Source organism: Haematobia irritans, chromosome 3, assembly GCF_050003625.1.
Source record: "Haematobia irritans isolate KBUSLIRL chromosome 3, ASM5000362v1, whole genome shotgun sequence".
NCBI classification, from domain to species: domain Eukaryota; kingdom Metazoa; phylum Arthropoda; class Insecta; order Diptera; family Muscidae; genus Haematobia; species Haematobia irritans.
Genome location: NC_134399.1, coordinates 101,205,900 through 101,224,943, shown reverse-complemented (window position 1 = coordinate 101,224,943; position 19,044 = coordinate 101,205,900). Strand labels below are relative to the sequence as shown.

The 19,044-nt window shown below is 36.1% G+C and overlaps 1 protein-coding gene across 1 annotated transcript; it reads left to right on the top strand.

The window, feature by feature from the left end:
- The first annotated feature begins 8,688 nt into the window (after positions 1-8,688).
- LOC142231104 (uncharacterized) lies at positions 8,689-13,998 on the top strand. The gene has a single exon (XM_075301724.1). It carries the CDS (start codon positions 8,689-8,691, stop codon positions 13,996-13,998), a length of 5,310 nt encoding a protein of 1,769 aa, XP_075157839.1.
- Positions 13,999-19,044: the final 5,046 nt, after the last annotated feature.

Genomic DNA, 19,044 nt, shown 5'->3' with positions numbered 1-19,044 from the left:
TTGTATAAATCAATAAAATTATCCCTGTCTCTGTCCATTTGTCCTGCTTTAGTTTTCGGCTTGCTTCTCTTGACAGGATTCCTTGGTTGTTCCCAATTCTTTTCAAGGATGTGTGATGTGCACACAATTTTTGGTATCTCCAGTTAGACGTCTTCATATTAAAAGTTTCCTTTCTTGCCATCTCTCTGCCAAGAGATCTCTTTTGATGGTTCAATCCTTTTTTCGGGTAAACGACGTTTGCCTGCTTCGAGTAAACAATTGTTTTAATGGTATTTGTTCCAAATAAGTCGAAAACTTGAACTGTGCACAGCCATATTTATAGTACAAGCACTTGGCATAGATATGAATAGTAGAAGCTACAGCGAAAGAATTCTATTCGCTAATTTTAAGACACATTCTTCATTAACTATTCTTCGTGAATACTTCATTAAAACCGTGAAATTTTCATTCATTTTCGTAAATTTTACGAAGAACATTTTACGAATACACGAAACGTCTACGAAAAATTCTACGTTAACTTTTCTTCGTAAAAAGTTCGTATTTTTAACGAAACTTTCTTCAAATTTCATGATTTTTTTGAAGAAGTTTTTACGAATTTATGAATATTTTACGAATCATTCTGCGTTAAAGTTTTTTCATTAAAAGTATGAAACCTTTTCTTTGAAATAACGAAGAAGATTCACTGAAGTTTTAAAATTTCCTTTCGCGACATAAAATTGTCTTTGATAATGTGCTAGAGTGTATTCTTTTATTCAATTTGTTAATACATGTCTATGCTACTTCTCATATGGGTGACAGCATGCTATGGATAAAAGTGAAGCAACGAAACTAAAAAAATATTCAAAAACTTAAGATGTAAAGTAGTGATGACATTTTCCAAACTTGTTACTACAACCAAATGCACTTTGGACTATAATTTTTTTCGAAAAGTTCGAACATTTTTCACAAAAAGTACAAAAGTTTTTCATAAAAGTACGAAAGTTTTTATAAAAAGTTTTTCATAAAAAATACGTAACTGTATCATATAAAGTACGAAAGTTTATCATAAAAAGTACGAAATTTTTTCATAGAAAATACGAAAGTTTTACATACAACTATGAAGAACAAATTTCGTTAAAAGAACGTAACATTTCGTACTTTTAATGAAAAGTTTCTTTGGTTATAAGACAAAGACAAATTACTTTATTCGAAATTTTTCGTTCTTTTTACGAAGAAAATTCTGTAACGGAACGAAATACAAAAAGTATTCGTCTTTAAATGAATTTATTTAATTGTGCTTCACGTTGTTTGGTATATGTGTATTTCGTGTGGCCACTACTCCACTCTCCATATACCCACTGTCATTCAATGCAGTCTGGGTGGGTATGGGAAAAATGCTTTATGAGGCAATCTGACTTTGGGCAACATTTATTTTTGCGTGCTATGAGTATAATTCTCATCTACGTCGTGGCTGTGGAAGAATATAAACTCGGGGTTTTTGGGGAGCGAGCAAGGAGTCCCGACAGCCGAAGGGAATTGAACACGAAGAGTGGCACGACCGCAGTCAGTTCACACTAAGCGACAGGAACTCTACCACCGCACTAAGTGTTTCGGCATTTAGCTTGCTTCCGCACTAATAGCTTCGGCTATTAGCTTGCTTCCGCACTAGTAGCTTCGGTTATTAGCTTGCTTCCGCACTAATTGTTTCGGCAATTAGCTTGCTTCCGCACTAATAGATTCGGCTATTAGCTTGCTTCCGCACTAATAGCTTCGGTTATTAGCTTGCTTCCGCACTAATAGCTTCGGCTATTAGCTTGCTTCCGCACTAATAGCTCCGGCTATTAGCTTGCTTCCACTAGTAGGTTCGGCAAGTAGTTTGTAGTTTTGTTACTAACCTAACAACGAATCAACAATCAACACCGAATCGCCACATCACCCGGATTATCAACATACACTATCAACACTGAATCGCCGCATCACCCGAATCATCAACATATCCCGCATCACCCGAATCATCAACATATCGCCGCATCACCCGAAACATCAACCTACCGCCGCATCACTCGAATCATAAACATCGGCCAACCACCGACAGCCGACTAAACCAACACAACCGACTCATCGACACCGGACAGTCACCGACGGCTGACCAGCAACCATCGCCACCGAATCATGAACCGAATAGTCAACGACGCCGAATCGTCAACGACAATCCCGAACCATCAACAGAATCACCAACCGATCGTCACCGAACAATCACCGACACCGTACAACGACTTTAGCCGAACCAAATCGATCAGCCGACGATAAAATCACGTTACAATTCTTTCGGCGTACTTGGATTCTAGTGTTCGGATAATGTCCGCAGTAGTTTATAAGACAAGTATTATTAGTAGTTTTAAATTTCTCTCTGAGAAAGTGTTCAATATATTTTAACGCATTTGGTAAATCATTATCATTGTAAAAATTATTTTTGAAAAATAAAAATTCATTCGAGTTGAAAACAATTTTATCATAATATTAATTTTTCGTTTGCCCTCCGAAATTATTTCGACCTTTTGGTTTGGTAATTTGCAATGTTTTATTTTTTTGGCCAAAGGGATATATTCGTCCAACGGTGTATTTGAAAGCCTTTTAACATTCATAAAAGTGTTGGAGTTATGGTTCATGGAATCAGTTGCTTCCATCAGGAGATCATCATGCAAATATAGGGCATACACTATAAATGTTTTGATGTAAAAATGACCGCTTTTACAAATTGATAAAAAATTCTTTTTCTCATTAGTGTGGAGTCAGCATGCTTCTTCTGTCCAAACACAGAGTGGATTTTTTCAAAAAAGTCAGGTTGTTGGTTATCTTCTTACAATAATCGCTTTATGCAAACTCGTATTTTTCTTTTTTTATTCAATAAATATATTTCGTTTATTTATAAACGAAAACATTAACTTTTTATTGATCATTTTAACATAAAACAAAACAAACCAAAGCAAACAACAAAGCCAATTTGAATGACAAATGCCATATGAGAGAAAGTGAGTGAAAGAAGAAAAGACTAGATAAGCGCTGGAATAGCAGTGTTGCCATACTAGGTGTTATAAAGGGTGATTCTTTTGAGGTTAGGATTTTCATGCATTAGTATTTGACAGATCACGTGGGATTTCAGACATGGTGTCAAAGAGAAAGATGCTCAGTATGCTTTGACATTTCATCATGAATAGACTTACTAACGAGCAACGCTTGCAAATCATTGAATTTTATTACCAAAATCAGTGGCAGAAAATCCGCTTTTTTATCGACAAATTTTGTTCAGCGATGAGGCTCATTTCTGGTTGAATGGCTACGTAAATAAGCAAAATTGCCGCATTTGGAGTGAAGAGCAACCAGAAGCCGTTCAAGAACTGCCCATGCATCCCGAAAAATGCACTGTTTGGTGTGGTTTGTACGCTGGTGGAATCATTGGACCGTATTTTTTCAAAGATGCTGTTGGACGCAACGTTACGGTGAATGGCGATCGCTATCGTTCGATGCTAACAAACTTTTTGTTGCCAAAAATGGAAGAACTGAACTTGGTTGACATGTGGTTTCAACAAGATGGCGCTACATGCCACACAGCTCGCGATTCTATGGCCATTTTGAGGGAAAACTTCGGAGAACAATTCATCTCAAGAAATGGACCGGTAAGTTGGCCACCAAGATCATGCGATTTGACGCCTTTAGACTATTTTTTGTGGGGCTACGTCAAGTCTAAAGTCTACAGAAATAAGCCAGCAACTATTCCAGCTTTGGAAGACAACATTTCCGAAGAAATTCGGGCTATTCCGGCCGAAATGCTCGAAAAAGTTGCCCAAAATTGGACTTTCCGAATGGACCACCTAAGACGCAGCCGCGGTCAACATTTAAATGAAATTATCTTCAAAAAGTAAATGTCATGGACCAATCTAACGTTTCAAATAAAGAACCGATGAGATTTTGCAAATTTTATGCGTTTTTTTTTTTTTTAAAGTTATCAAGCTCTTAACAAATCACCCTTTATGACAATTTGAATCACGAATTTTGAACAATTCTGGCATGAATTTGGATACAAAAAGATATAGAAACTCAACCCAAGTTCCTAAATATGAGCAAGTATGCATTACCATTATATTCACTAAACTTTTCAATGGCTTCTGTTGAAAGGACATTTTTAATATTTGACACAGTTAAAAACAAATTATTTTAACTTAGTAGCTAAAAGCATTTTAAGAGTTAAATTTTTATTTGATTATGTGTCTCATAATTTAGTACCTACAATTTGTACATTGCAACGGCAGACGATTTAAAATTTTGGACTCTTTGTGGCGAATAATGTATATACTTACTCAATTTCGTTTATTTTTTACTATTTTACTTTATAAACCGATTTTTTACATTAATTTGATTTAAAAAATGTATACATTAAATTGTTTCTTTTTTTACACCTGCTTTTTAAATTGATATACATTTTGTATTACTATATATTTTTATTAAATTAAATTTTTAAAATATATCACTGTAGGGATTTTTCGCGAAATTTGGGTTCTCAAATTTTGTAATTTTTACATTCATAAATTTTTGGGGGTTTTTGATAAAACTCTACCAATTTAGGGGTTCTTTTCTTAAGATTTGGAGGAATAGCAACAAAGAGGACGAAAATTTCTCTTCTACACTGAAAAAACAAAAAAATATTTACGCGATATTAAAGATTACGCAACCTAAATTTTAGGATGCAAAATTTACAAAATATTAAGGACAAATTTCTTTAAAATAATGAAATTTTAAATAAAATAAAGTTTATAATCTTTGCTTCAAATTTTTTTTCATTAAATTTAGGACGCTAATTTTGTAAATTTGCGTCCCTCCGTTAAAGTAGCATGTCTTTGAATTAAGGCTAATTTTACATAAAGTAAAAAACACATTTTTGATTTAAAGAAATTGTCCTTAAATTAACTGAAATCTTGAAACTTTAGATTTAAGATAAAAACGCTTCAAATAAGAAAACATTTTTTTCTTTGAAGAATCCGTTATAATTTGGATGTTTAAACTGGCATTTGTTTGTACGTGATTACCTTTATTAATAAACCGCGAAAATAGAATGAAAATTCTATAAATGAGATCTGTACCTAATTTTAATTTTATTGGTCCTAGATTTAAAGCCGATAGGTCGCTAAAAAATTTCTTTATTTTAAAGAAGCCGCATCTTTGGAATCAATACCAAAATCCTTAAGGGAAGGTCAAAATCTTTGGATCCAAGTAAACTTTTTTTGAGTGTACAAAAACAACAAATGTCAACCAATAGATGTCGCGCAATGCCTGCAGCGTTGGTATTACCAACGTTGCGGTGGAAGCACAGTTTTGATAAATTGTTTATAAAGGCATCGGCATTTATAATTTCAAATTGTCTGCCAAAAAATTTAATAGAATGAAAAGAGTTATATAAAAGAAAATTTGTTATTACAAAGTAGGTTCTAAATCCTATTTTCCTTTCGTTTCATAAAGCCGGCAGAGCACTGAACTGGGTGACGCCGACGCAAATTGTATGATATTTGAGAGAAGCGCCGACAAAAAGTGTATGATATTAGAGAAATTTTCCTCATGACTGCCACCTACTGACGCAGTTTCGCTTCACACTTTCGTCCTCTTGTCTTTTTATACCCGTCCGTCCGTCCGTCTGTTGAAATCACGCTAACTTCCGAACGAGACAAGCTATCGATTTGAAACTTGGCACAAGTAGTTGTTATTGATGTAGGTCGGATTGTATTGCAAATGGTCCACATCGGTCACTTTTACGTATAGCCCCCATATCAACCGACGCTTACATTTGGCATGCGGAGCCTCTTGGAGGAGCAAACTTCATCCGATCCGTCTGAAATTTGGTACTTGGTGTTGGTATATGGTCTCTAACAACCATGCAAAAATTGGTCCACATCGGTCCATAATTATATATAGCCCCCCCCCCATAAACCGATCACCAGATGTGACTTGTGGAGCCTCAAAGAGAAGCAAATTTCATCCGATCCGGCTGAAATTTGGTACTTGGTGTTGGTATATGGTCTCTAACAACCATGCACAAATTGGTCCACATCGGTCCATAATTATATATAGCCCCCCCATAAACCGATCCCAACATTTGGCTTGCGGAGTCTCAAAGAGAAGCACATTTCATCCGATCCGCCTAAAATGTGGTACACGGTGTTTGTATTTGATCTCTAATAACCATGCAAAAATTGGTCCACATCGGTCCATAATTATACATACCCCTTTGTTTGTGTCACAGAATTGCATCCCTAATTGTAATAAGCGACTCTTTAAAGCTAAGATTTGCCATAAGTTCAAATGCAGGTGGCGTTGCCCTGCATTCGTTAAGATAATGAATACATCAAACAAATGTTAGTTGTTAAGTTCTTGCCTAAATAAAGTGTTACTTTGTATTTAACATCGAAACGAACAACACGGTAATTTCCATCATTTCAATCAGGGATACTTCCACCATTCTAACCCTTTTGTTTCCACATTTTCTTTTTCTATCCTTCTTCGAGGAAACATTTGGTCCAAATCGAGTGGTTTCATAAATTATTATTGGTGTTTTGCAGCCATCTAGACCTTTATCCAGCCAATTTCTCTTCGAATCATCCCCTAAACATTTTTGGTCCATCCGAACCGGATTTCTGCAAGAAGTTGGTACCGGTTGCATAACAGTAATCCCTAGACACTACTTGATTTAATCACTCAGGAGCATATCCCACATTCCCATCTGTCCCAGGTTTGCATTTGTCTCTATATTGTCTTCAATGGTATGTACGTTTCGATTAAGCAAATAGTATTGTGTTGAACGGCAATAGAAAAGGCGCGAATGAATGAGTCAGTCGAATTATTCTTTTTTTTGCGATTTCGTTTTTTAACGAGAGTTCCCCAAATTCTAAATGTGCAAAAGTAAAACGCATAATACAAATTTTATAAATGCTATAAAAGCTTAAATTCCAAAGAAAAAATTGTGCGGTTCAAAAATTCCATAAAATCCACGAGCATTTCTAAGCGAACCGAATATTACTAAGGTATTTTAGATATTCGCCATTTTCCGAGCAAAAGAAAAAAAAAATCGTTTAAAATTCTCAATTCATATAAAATTCATATGAAAGCTTTAAAAATTAAACGAGTGTCTTTCCCAATGTTACCATTTTCCATGTTCTGAAAAAATAATTTCTATCTTAATTCTTTAAGAGTTGCAATAAATGGCAAATACAAAAAGAAAATAAAAAAGGAGAAAGTGAAAAAGGCGTCAAAGTGATCACATGTGTGCTTTACGTATATTTCTTTATGTGTGATATTTTTGCCACATTGGTACAACTAGAAAAAAGAAAGAAGGGAATAATAAGTATTTTGCTATGATATGTTCGAAAACATAACCTGAAATATTAAGTGTCCATATATACACGTTAATTTTTTATATACATATATATATAATATTGTGCGAAGGAACAACCAAAAGATAGAAAAGTTCAAGTCTCCACATTGGCTGAAACCGTTACGTAAACCAAAACCTGTTTCTTAATTGGTACGTACATACATACATATATTTATTACTTCTCTCCCAACATATTTCTTTCCCGCTCCCGCTTTATTCTCATTTTACATTATACCCATGTTCCTTCTCCCATATCAACGTACAAAGATGGAACGAGTGAATTTGTTTGAGCTAAACTAAGTCTAACTTATCACACTCAATTGCTCTTACCATAGAAATGACAATTGGTTCATTTCCATATTCCCTTCGATAATTAAATAGCTCGGTGATCGATAATTCACAGATTCAACATGAATATGAGATAGTCATCGACAAGAATAACTATGACATAAAAAAAAAAAAAAAAAAAAAAAAAATTGGTTAAAGACGATTAAATATTCCTTGAAATATTGGTAATTTAGATTGCTGGTTATTTTTTCCCATAAATCCTTACATCCAAAATTGGTATTCAGGCCCATACGTTCATGGATGAATAAGAGTGCAAAACAGAGTAAATTTTAATGCTATCATATTAAGGTGACCAGCTTGGCAATCCAAAAAATAAAATATTGTTGCACAATTTACTACCATTCTAATAAAATATTTTTTCGATAAAAGAAATACATTTTCTAACTATTTTTTTTAAATTTAATTTGTTGCATGTAAACATATATTAGAAACAAAATTTCTTAAAAATAGTTGGAACACTCCTACATTTGTTAAATATATTGAATATGAAATAATTCGTATTTCTCTTTCATTGTTCGATGTTTTGAAGTGTGTTAAGATATTTTGAACGGCGATCGGCTTTTCATTTCTAAGATCTATGAATCAATGCGTTTTGTTTCATACAAATTATATTGTGGTTACCCTGTCGTCCAATTTTATGGGTTTAAGGTGTAATACTTATAGTATTTTTGCTTTATTTCAAAAATTGGCTTCTTTGGAATCTATGATTGACTTTACGGTTTTGTGTTAGAGAAGTGATCTAACCCAAGGTTGTCACATACGTTTCATAACGCTGATGAAATATTAACTTGTCCGACTACAATAGTCAATATATTTCGAATATTTTTCCTTTTCTTCTGTTTTTTGGAAGTTGTTACAAATCTTTAGTTTCTTTTGGTCAGTATCTTTATTTGTACCCGTTTTCTGCCTATTTTTTCGTTCCTTTGCAGTTCTGAATTACCATGAGCGCATTGGAAAAATTTATTCGGGCCAATGATAAATTGGTCAAATTCGAACAGGAATTGACCGATGCAGTCATTTCCGATTCGACTATTTATTCTCTCGAAGTCCATCGAGAGGAATTAAAGTCTATGTGGTCCACTATTAAAGGTCTTTACGACAAATGTATTGACCACTTTGATAAAGAGGAAAAGAAGGAAGATAAGGCAAAGGGCAAAGGGGATAAATCATTGGATACTGACTCAGAGGAAGGGAATTCCCTTCAAGATAGTGTAAATGCTAGATTTCACAGTTCCTATGATACTTATGTCCGAGTTGTTTCCAAAATTAGTTCCGATATCCATAATCGATCTGAAGTTCCAAGAACTACTGTCCAAAATTCGAATTTCCATTTGCCTGCTTGCGATACGGAGTCGTTTCGGGGAGACTATCAATCATGGCCTTCTTTCCGAGACATGTTCTCCGCCATATATGTTAATAATTCCAGCCTCTCAAAGGTTCAGAAACTTTTTCATTTGAGAAAGAAAACTGAAGGAGAGGCGCATGACATCGTCAAGAAATGTCCCTTAACCAATAGTGGCTTTGATATTGCATGGGCTAATCTAAGGGATAGATTCGAAAACAAAAGGATGCTGGTCCACAGCCAGCTCCGACAGCTTTTCAATCTGACACCGATTAATACCGAATCGAGCGAGGAAATTAAATGCATTCAGAGGGACATTAATTCCTGCATTTCATCCTTAAAAATGTATGACATTGATGTCTCCAGCTGGGATGCAATTTTTGTATACATTTGCTCAACGAAGCTACCTCGTGTTACTCTTTCATTGTGGGAACAATCAATTCTGAACAAAAAGGATTTGTCGAGTTGGAATGACTTGGATTGTTTTTTGTCTAGTCGTTATCAGACTCTGGAAACCATCAGCGAAATTAATGGACCTTCTAAGACTGAGAAATCTCCTTCCTATTCTAGGAAAGTAATTTCATCGATGAGCAAGAAGGTTAATAGCAACCATACAAAAATTTCTTCTTCCTCATCGAATCCTTTATGTAATTTATGTTCCAACGAATCTCATACGATCCGCAAATGTCCGAAGTTTCTTAACATGAATGTCGAGGATAAAGTCTCGTACATTCGTAGACAGAACTTATGTCTGAATTGTTTTGCTAAAGCCCATGGTGTAAAGGATTGCAAAAGTCCACATAACTGCTTCTCATGTGGAAAAAGGCATAATACGCTTTTACACCGTGACTTTAACTCATCGCAGGCTGTGCGGTCCATACCGAACCCAGGCTGTCAAGTTCAGGTTCCAAATCCCCATCCAATACAGTCCACGGTTCCTCCGACAGCCACTAATTATGTGAATACTGAGCCTATATCTTTACAGCCTTCGACATCTGGCAGAATCCAATCGTGTTTTGCTTCACATTCTCACCATGTATTGCTCGGCACAGCTTTAGTTCAAATCACCCATATCGGGGTGAAATATTTCGTTAGAGCCTTGATTGATTCCGGATCTCAAGGTTCTTTTATTTCTGAACGCGTTTTCAATATCCTTAAATTACCATTTCAATCTATTGACGCCGAAATTGCTGGCCTTAATGGTGTCACATCCGCAAAAGCTAGAAAATTGGCAACATTTTCAATATGCCCCCGTTTTACCTCAGATTTTGAGGTAGACGTTAGGGCTTTAGTTGTTCCGCGACTTTCAGGCGATCTTCCAAGTACTTCCATTAATCGTTCCGTTCTAACAAATTTCCCTGATATTCAACTCGCTGACCCAAAGTTCTACGAAAGTGACCGAATCGATTTATTGATTGGTGCGGATTTATTCAACAGTATTATGTTGGAAAATGTTCATCGTAATATTTGTGGCTCTCTGATTGCTCAGGAGACGGTATTTGGGTGGATAGTAACTGGACCTGTTCAGTCACATCCCAAAATATCATCATTTTCCACAGTTGTATCCTTTTGTACAGAAACAAATTTGGAAAAACAGCTGAAGCGTTTTTGGGAGGTGGAGGAAGTTCCACAAAAACCTCACATTTCTGATTCGGATTCATTTTGCGAAAAATTATATTCTGATACCACTACACGGGATGTAAACGGTCGGTATATAGTGTCTCTTCCGTTTAAGCCATCGTTTACAGAAAGTTCCCTTTCAATAGGTCCATCGAGATCTATCGCAAAAGCTCAATTCTTGAGAAATGAATCTCGGTTATTGAGAAACATGGACCAGAAAGAGCAATACGATTCGGTTGTACACGAATATATAGATTTGGGTCATATGGTGAAAGTTCCTACGCCTGCCTATGAAAATTTTCCTACGCACTACTATCTTCCTCATCATGCTGTGATTAAGCCTGATAGGACCACTACAAAGGTAAGAGTTGTATTCAATGCCTCTTGCCCCAGCTCTTCAGGTACATCATTGAATGACGTCCTATATCCAGGACCAATCCTCCAAAACGATTTGACGTTACATCTCTTACGATGGCGATTTTATCGCTTCGTTTTTAGTGCGGACATCGAAAAGATGTACCGGCAGATACGTGTTAATCCAAAAGACTCAAGATTTCAAAGAATTCTTTTTCGTTCCAATCCCAATGACCAAATTGAGGATTTTGAATTACAGACAGTCACTTTTGGGGTTAATGCGGCACCATACTTGGCAATTAGAACGTTATTACAACTGTCAAATGATTGTAGTGATTCACATCCTATGGCTAGTCAAATAATTCGTGATGACATGTACGTTGATGATGTTCTTAGCGGATGCCATGATCTCCAAACGGCCTTTGAGGCAAAAAATCAACTGGTTTCCGCTCTGAATTCCGCGTGCTTTCCTTTAAGAAAATGGACATCAAATTCAGCCAAACTTCTACAATCATTGCCAAAGGAACATGTTCTGAAACAAGATTTCCTAGTCTTCGATGACTCTAGTCAAATCAAAACCCTAGGAGTTAAATGGAATGCCATGTCCGATTGTTTCCTTTTTGACATTCAGGCTTTATCACCAAGAACGAGGTATACCAAAAGGCAAGTACTTTCGGAGATATCAAGGATATTTGATCCAGCGGGATGGCTATCTCCTATTGTAATCCTCGCTAAGATTCTTATGCGAAATGTGTGGCTTTCCAAAGTTGCTTGGGACGAGGATATCACACCCAAGTGCTTTCAAGACTGGGTACAGTTCTTACAAAATTTTTCGTCCACCAATTCCATTCAAATACCTCGATGGATTTCCTACTCCCCCATATGTAGCCTTCAATTTCATGCATTTTGTGATGCATCAGAAAATGCTTATGCTGCGGTAATATATACCCGCATCCAATTAGAAAACGACTCTGTCTGCATCAATTTGTTGACTTCCAAATCTCGAGTGGCTCCGGTTAAATCACTTTCGATTCCAAAACTCGAACTTTGTGGAGCTGCCTTATTAGCAGATGTCGTCGAATCTGTTGTTCCATCTATGAAGGTAACGAACTACGAGATTTATAAATGGACCGACTCCACTATAGTCCTAGCCTGGCTACGAAAACCTGCATGTCATTGGAAAACTTTTGTTGCCAATCGTGTGTCGCTGATATACAACAAAGTAGGTGTGGACAACTGGTTTCACATAGATACCCGATCAAATCCTGCGGACTTGGCCAGCCGAGGTGTTTATCCGAAGGACTTAGTCAACAATTCATTATGGTGGTCAGGACCGCATTGGTTGGTAGAACCACCAAACTGTTGGCCTTTATGTAATGACTTTCCATCTGAGACTGATTTAGAGCAAAAAGTTGTAAGGGTACACTTTGTTGCTGATTCCAGTGACATAGATCTTCTTGAACGTTTTTCGTCTTTCCAACATGCCATTCGAGTCATATGCTACGTTTACAGATTTTTCCTCAGAACCCATCCAAAATATCGCCATTCATTCTCATTTGATTCAACCGATTTAACTGCTACAGAGGTCACGAAAGTAAGAGACAAATTAATTGTTCTTTCCCAAGTGAAATATTTCCCTGACGTTCATGAAGCTTTACTTCAGAAGAAAACGATTCCAAAATCATCCTCTATCAACAGTCTTAACCCTTTCCTAGATGGTCATGGCATTATTCGTGCATTTGGTCGATTAGCTTATTCACCAGCCCTGAGTTATAATGAACGTTATCCAATCATTCTTCCGTACAACTGTCCTTTTAGCCGACTTTTAGTCCAATTTACTCACGTCCTAAGTCTCCACGGCGGTAATCAACAGGTCCTCAATATTGTTAGACTCCAATTTTGGATTCCGAAGTTAAAAAACTTGATCAAAACTATCATTCATAAGTGCAAAATATGTGTCCTTCACAGAAGAAAACTTCAAACTCAGCTCATGGCTGCTCTTCCTCCCGCCCGAACTATCCTTAAGCGTCCATTTCATAATACGGGTGTGGATTTTGCCGGCCCGTTTGATATTAAGAGTTTTTCTGGACGAGGTTCAAAAATTTCCAAAGGCTATGTATGTTTGTTCGTGTGTTTTGCTACCAAAGCAATTCATCTGGAAGCCACTTCCTCGTTATCTACTTCCACTTTCTTAGCCGCTTTTCAACGTTTCATAGCCAGACGAGGGTGTCCCCTTAACATTTATTCTGACAACGGAAAGAATTTTGTTGGGGCATCACGGGAAATTGTTAAGGATTTCCTAATAGCCTCTCGATCTAATATTGTGTCACAATTTGCCCACCAGCAACTCTCCTGGCATTTCATTCCTCCCGGTGCACCACACATGGGTGGTTTATGGGAAGCCGGAGTGAAAAGTTTTAAGAACCATTTCAAGAAAATTTCCGGGGGTTTCACTTATTCTTTTGAAGAATTTTGCACTCTCTTATCAAAAATCGAATCCTGCCTAAATTCCAGACCAATATCCAGAATGTCAGAAGATCCCACGGATCTGAATCCGCTTACGCCAGGACACTTCCTTACTGGTGGACCCTTATTGGCCCCTCCAGAACCTTCTTATGATACTCATCCCGAATCGGTTGTTAATCGTTGGCAGCGCGTCAAAGTTCTTCAGCAACACTTCTGTCAACGATGGAAAACCGAATACTTAAGGGAACTCCATAAGAGAAATAAATGGAAAAATCCCGAAAAGGATATAGAAATTGATTCTGTCGTTGTCATTCGTGATGAAAACCTTCCACCCAACGAATGGCGAATTGGTCGAGTTGTAAAACTATACCCAGGAAAAGACAAGCGAGTAAGAGTAGTTGATGTATACACAGCGAAAGGTGTAATAACTCGACCCATTGTAAAGCTGGTAATTCTTCCAACAATTTAGCTAAGTGGCACACTCACTTCTCCCAAATCAAGTCCTTCCTACCGTCTCATTAAATTTTCTATAAACGTTTATTTGTAGCTTATTTTAATTTCAGGATGCCTAGAATCATAAAAAATAGGTCTTTGACACCAAAGCGACCCACAACGTACAAGCGAGCCTTCCAGTGTCGGATCTGCAAAAAATATCACCCATTGCGTCTTTGTAAACGATTTCTATCCATGGGTCCCTACCAACGGAAAAAAGCTGTAGAGAAGTTTAACTATTGTACAAACTGTTTAGCGCATGAACACTCAAGCTCTGGATGTTTTTCCAATACTGGATGTCACATTTGTCGAAAACTGCATCACACGCTTCTCCACCAAAAGCTTCCAAGTCGATCACGTAAAACTGACTCTGCAGTTTCAATAGTAACACATACTTTGCCGTCTCAAACTGTCACCATTCTTCCTACAGCTATTGTGAAAATTGCACACGGAGGTCGTCTACACCCAATTCGTGCCCTTATTGACACTGGCTCTGCCATAAGCCGCATTTCCCAGACAACGGTCACAAAGCTTGGTATTTCTACCAGCCGTGTGGAAAATACATTTATCTGCCAAATATCAATTCGAGCCATGTCTGATCCGAAAGCTAGATTTTCATCGAGTTTCCGTGTTGACAACAGAATTGCAATGAAAACCCCCTCAAATTCCTTGCCTTCTACATTTAAGGAAAAGTTCGTAAATTTGATCCTGGCGGACCCAACATTTTATGAGAATGCGCCGATTTCGATGATATTAGGAGCAGATGTTTACCCTAAGCTTATCCTCGGCGGTGTGATGCCCAATCAAGAAGGCAGGCTGATGGCACAGAACTCCATCTTGGGATGGTTGGTTTCCGGAACGTGCCCGCTTTGAAAATCTTCTCTAATATCAAATGATTTTTTTTTTATTGAACTCTTTATTCGAACTTTCTATATATACTTTTAAATAACTTTTTTTTTTTTTTTTTTGATGGTACCCATCAAGGGGCCCGAAATGTTTGTGTCACAGAATTGCATCCCTAATTGTAATAAGCGACTCTTTAAAGCTAAGATTTGCCATAAGTTCAAATGCAGGTGGCGTTGCCCTGCATTCGTTAAGATAATGAATACATCAAACAAATGTTAGTTGTTAAGTTCTTGCCTAAATAAAGTGTTACTTTGTATTTAACATCGAAACGAACAACACGGTAATTTCCATCATTTCAATCAGGGATACTTCCACCATTCTAACCCTTTTGTTTCCACATTTTCTTTTTCTATCCTTCTTCGAGGAAACATTTGGTCCAAATCGAGTGGTTTCATAAATTATTATTGGTGTTTTGCAGCCATCTAGACCTTTATCCAGCCAATTTCTCTTCGAATCATCCCCTAAACACCCTTATATAAACCGATACCCAGATTTGACCTCCGGAGCCTCTTGAAGGAATAAAATTCATCCGATCCGGTTGAAATTTGGTACATTTCGCTAGTGTATGGCCGATAACAACCATGCCAAAATTGGTCCGTATCGATCTATATTATATATAGCCCCCAAATAAACCGATCCCCAATCACAGAAAAATCACGATTACCACTCGAGCCAAAAATAATCTACCAAAATGTTATTGCCATAGAAAATTTTGTCAACATTTTAAATTTCTATAGAAAATTTTGTCAAAATTTTATTTCTATAGACAATTTTGTCAACATTTTATGTCTTTAGGAAATTTGGTCAATATATAATTTCTATACAAAATTTTGTCAAAAATTTTTTCTATAGAAAATTTTGTCAACATTTTATTTCTATAGAAAATTTTATTAGAATTTTATTTCTGTCAAAATGTTATTTCTATAAAAAAATTTATGAAGCATTTCATAGTTGGAGAGGAATATTTTGCAAAATCTTCCAAAACATCAAGAATTCTACCAATCTACTAAACAGTAAAAAAATCTGCCATTTTTGGTAGAATCGTGTTCATATGTTAATTCTATATAGCCCCCATATAAAGCGACCCCCATATTTCAATTCTGGCTCTATAATTACAGCACAAAAGTTCATATCGGTTCGTAATTATTTCTTCCCTATATATACCGGTCAAGAACTGAATATATAAGTATTAAATCGAACTTTGTTTTGTCTAACTTACAATTTAGAAGATGACTAACTTACAATTTAGAAGATGATGTTAAGACGTTTTAAGATACCTTGCCATCGGCCGCAACCCAAGTAATTCAATCGTGGATGACCGTCTTTAGCAGAAGTTTCTACGCAATCCATGGTGGAGGGTACATAAGATTCGGCCTGGCCGAACTTACGGCCGTATATACTTGTTATTCTCTCTGATAGCATTGTTGCCAGTATAGGTATTATTTTTTTGAGTGAAAATTATTTTTCACAAAGTTTTGGTTTTTATACAATAAAAAGATAGGACGAAGATCAGCTCGTCTAATTCATTCATTTCTAATGACACTGTTCTGTAAAAAATTTAAAATCAGAAATGAGTGTACATATTCCCATTTTTTTTTTGTAACCAGGAAATAATCCAGTTAAAAGAGGAATTTTGTTGTTCGACTTGCTAAATAGTGAAAAATCATCATCATTTCGATACTTTCTTAGTTCAAAAATATTTCAGTATCACAACAAAAATTCCATAGGAAGATTATTGTCATGAGATTCCTTGTGAATAAAATTTCGTGAAGTTTTTTATTCTAATCTTTACAATGAAATATTCTAGCGCCCTCAGACTGCCGTTTAATGTTAACACTGTTCACAAGTTTTAACATAAAAAAGTAATAGAAAATATCCTGGGCAGAATTGCAGTGGGACATTTTTACTTATATTAATCCATCCAATTTTCCATTAAATTGAAAAAAACAAGAAACAATTTTCTGTATTGGTTTCGAATATAGCGACCATATAGCCATAAAGTACACGTCACGCTCTTTCTCCTGATACCAAAATATCCTGGGCAGGATTTCCTTACTTGTTCTATTTGTTTTTAAAGAAATTTTTTTAACATGAAACAAGTAAGGAAAGTCTAAAGTCGGGCGGGACCGACTATATTATACCCTGCACTACTTTGTAAATCCACATTTTCGATACTATATCAAATCCGTCAAATGTGTTGTTTTATAAAGGTTTTTGTCCCAAATACATACAGTTAAGTCTGACTCCATCTGAACAAAATTTATAATCTATAGACTTAAAATTTAAGTCGGCTAACGCCCTGGGATGGTAAACTATGTTAGTACACACTGTTCCACAGTGTGGCGCAGGGTATAAATATGGAAAACATTTTAATCTGAACCAATTTTGAGGCAACTTCGCAAAACGTGTATTTATGATTTATCGGTCGATAGATATGTATTAGAAATAAAGGAAAATTTGAGTCACTTTTACAAGTTTTCGACTTAGCAGTGACGATTTTATAAGGAAAATGTTGGTATTTTGGTTATTTTTTGGCCCAAATCGGAAAAGCATATATATGAAAGCTATATAGTAATCTGAACCGATTTCAACCAAATTTGACATGCATACTTAGTATTTTAATTATACTCCCTGTGCAAAATTTTACATAAATCGGACTACAACGTTGACGTCTGTTTTCATATGACGGAAAATCGGGCGAAAGATTTATATGGGAGCTATATCTAAATCTGAACCGATTTCAATAAAAGTTAGCACACTTGACTTCGCTACTAATGCACTAATCCTAGTGCAAAATTTCAACCAAATTGGGCTAAAACTCTGGCTTCTGGGGCCATATAAGTCCATATCGGGCGAAAGATATATATGAGAGCTATATCTCAATCTGAATCGATTTCAACCAAATTTGGCACACCTCACTATAGTACTTATAGTTCTCTTGGTGCAAAATTTCAAGCAAATTAGGGTAGAACTCTGGCTTCTGGTGTCATATAAGTCCATAACGGGCGAAAGATATATATATGGGAGCTATATCTAATTCTGAACCGATTTCAATCAAATTTTGCACATTTGACTATACGATCAAGTGTTATGTTTGTGCAAAATTTCAAGCAAATCAGGATAAAACTCTGGCTTCTGGGTCCATATAAGTCCATATCGGGCGAAAGATAGATATGGGAGGTATATCTAAATCTGAACCGATTTCTTCCAAAATCAATAGGGTTCTATTCGGACCCAAAACAGGAACTTGTGCCAAATTTGAAGGCGATTGGACGTAAACTGCGACCTAGACTTTGATCACAAAAGTGTGTTCATAGACAGACGGACATGGCTAGATCGACTCAGGGAGCCACCCTGAGCATTCACCATGTGTCTATCTCGTCTCCTTCTGGGTGTTGCAAACATATGCACTAATACCCTGTTCCACAGTGTGGCGCAGAGTATAAAAACACTTTCAGTGAAAAACTCTTCTTTTCTTTAATGTGGATAGAATCTGTTTTATCCATATCTATTGATTTGTATCAGCTATAACATTTTGTATTGCTCCATGCATTGTTTTTCCATCAGGAGACATGCGCATGCTGTTGCTATCCATATCGAATGAATTTTAGATACCATATCAGAATACATTCCATTTATCCTTATCCCATGATTAATGAGTTTAGCAAGTTATTGAACCACATGTATTCATGATTTGCTATAAAAACTGGTACCAATCAGCTGTAAACTAAGGGATTAATTCATTTAAAATCATGGATTTTGGTATATACACAAATAGTGGATATTATCTGTATTATCCTATGAGTGAATTGTAGGTAACGTATGTTTAGAGTTTTCTATTCCTATAGACGTTTACATTTTTTGAGAATAGTGAGTACATGAACCATATGAAGGTTTATAGCATAATAGAATCCACAGCTATAATTATCTATTTATTTTATATAATGCGGATGGAAATTTCAACAATTTTTCAACAAACGATAGTTTTATTAAAAAAATTAATGATTTTAAGAAATGTTCCTCAAACTGATTAAAATGCGAATCTGCAATCTGAATTCGGACAAAAATCGAAGGATGTGAAGACGTTTTTTACTTGAAACATAGCATAATTTCTACT

Coding starts and splice junctions, on each gene's coding strand:
- LOC142231104 (XM_075301724.1), top strand. CDS start 8,689: ATGAGCGCATTGGAAAAATTTATTCGGGCCAATGATAAATTGGTCAAA.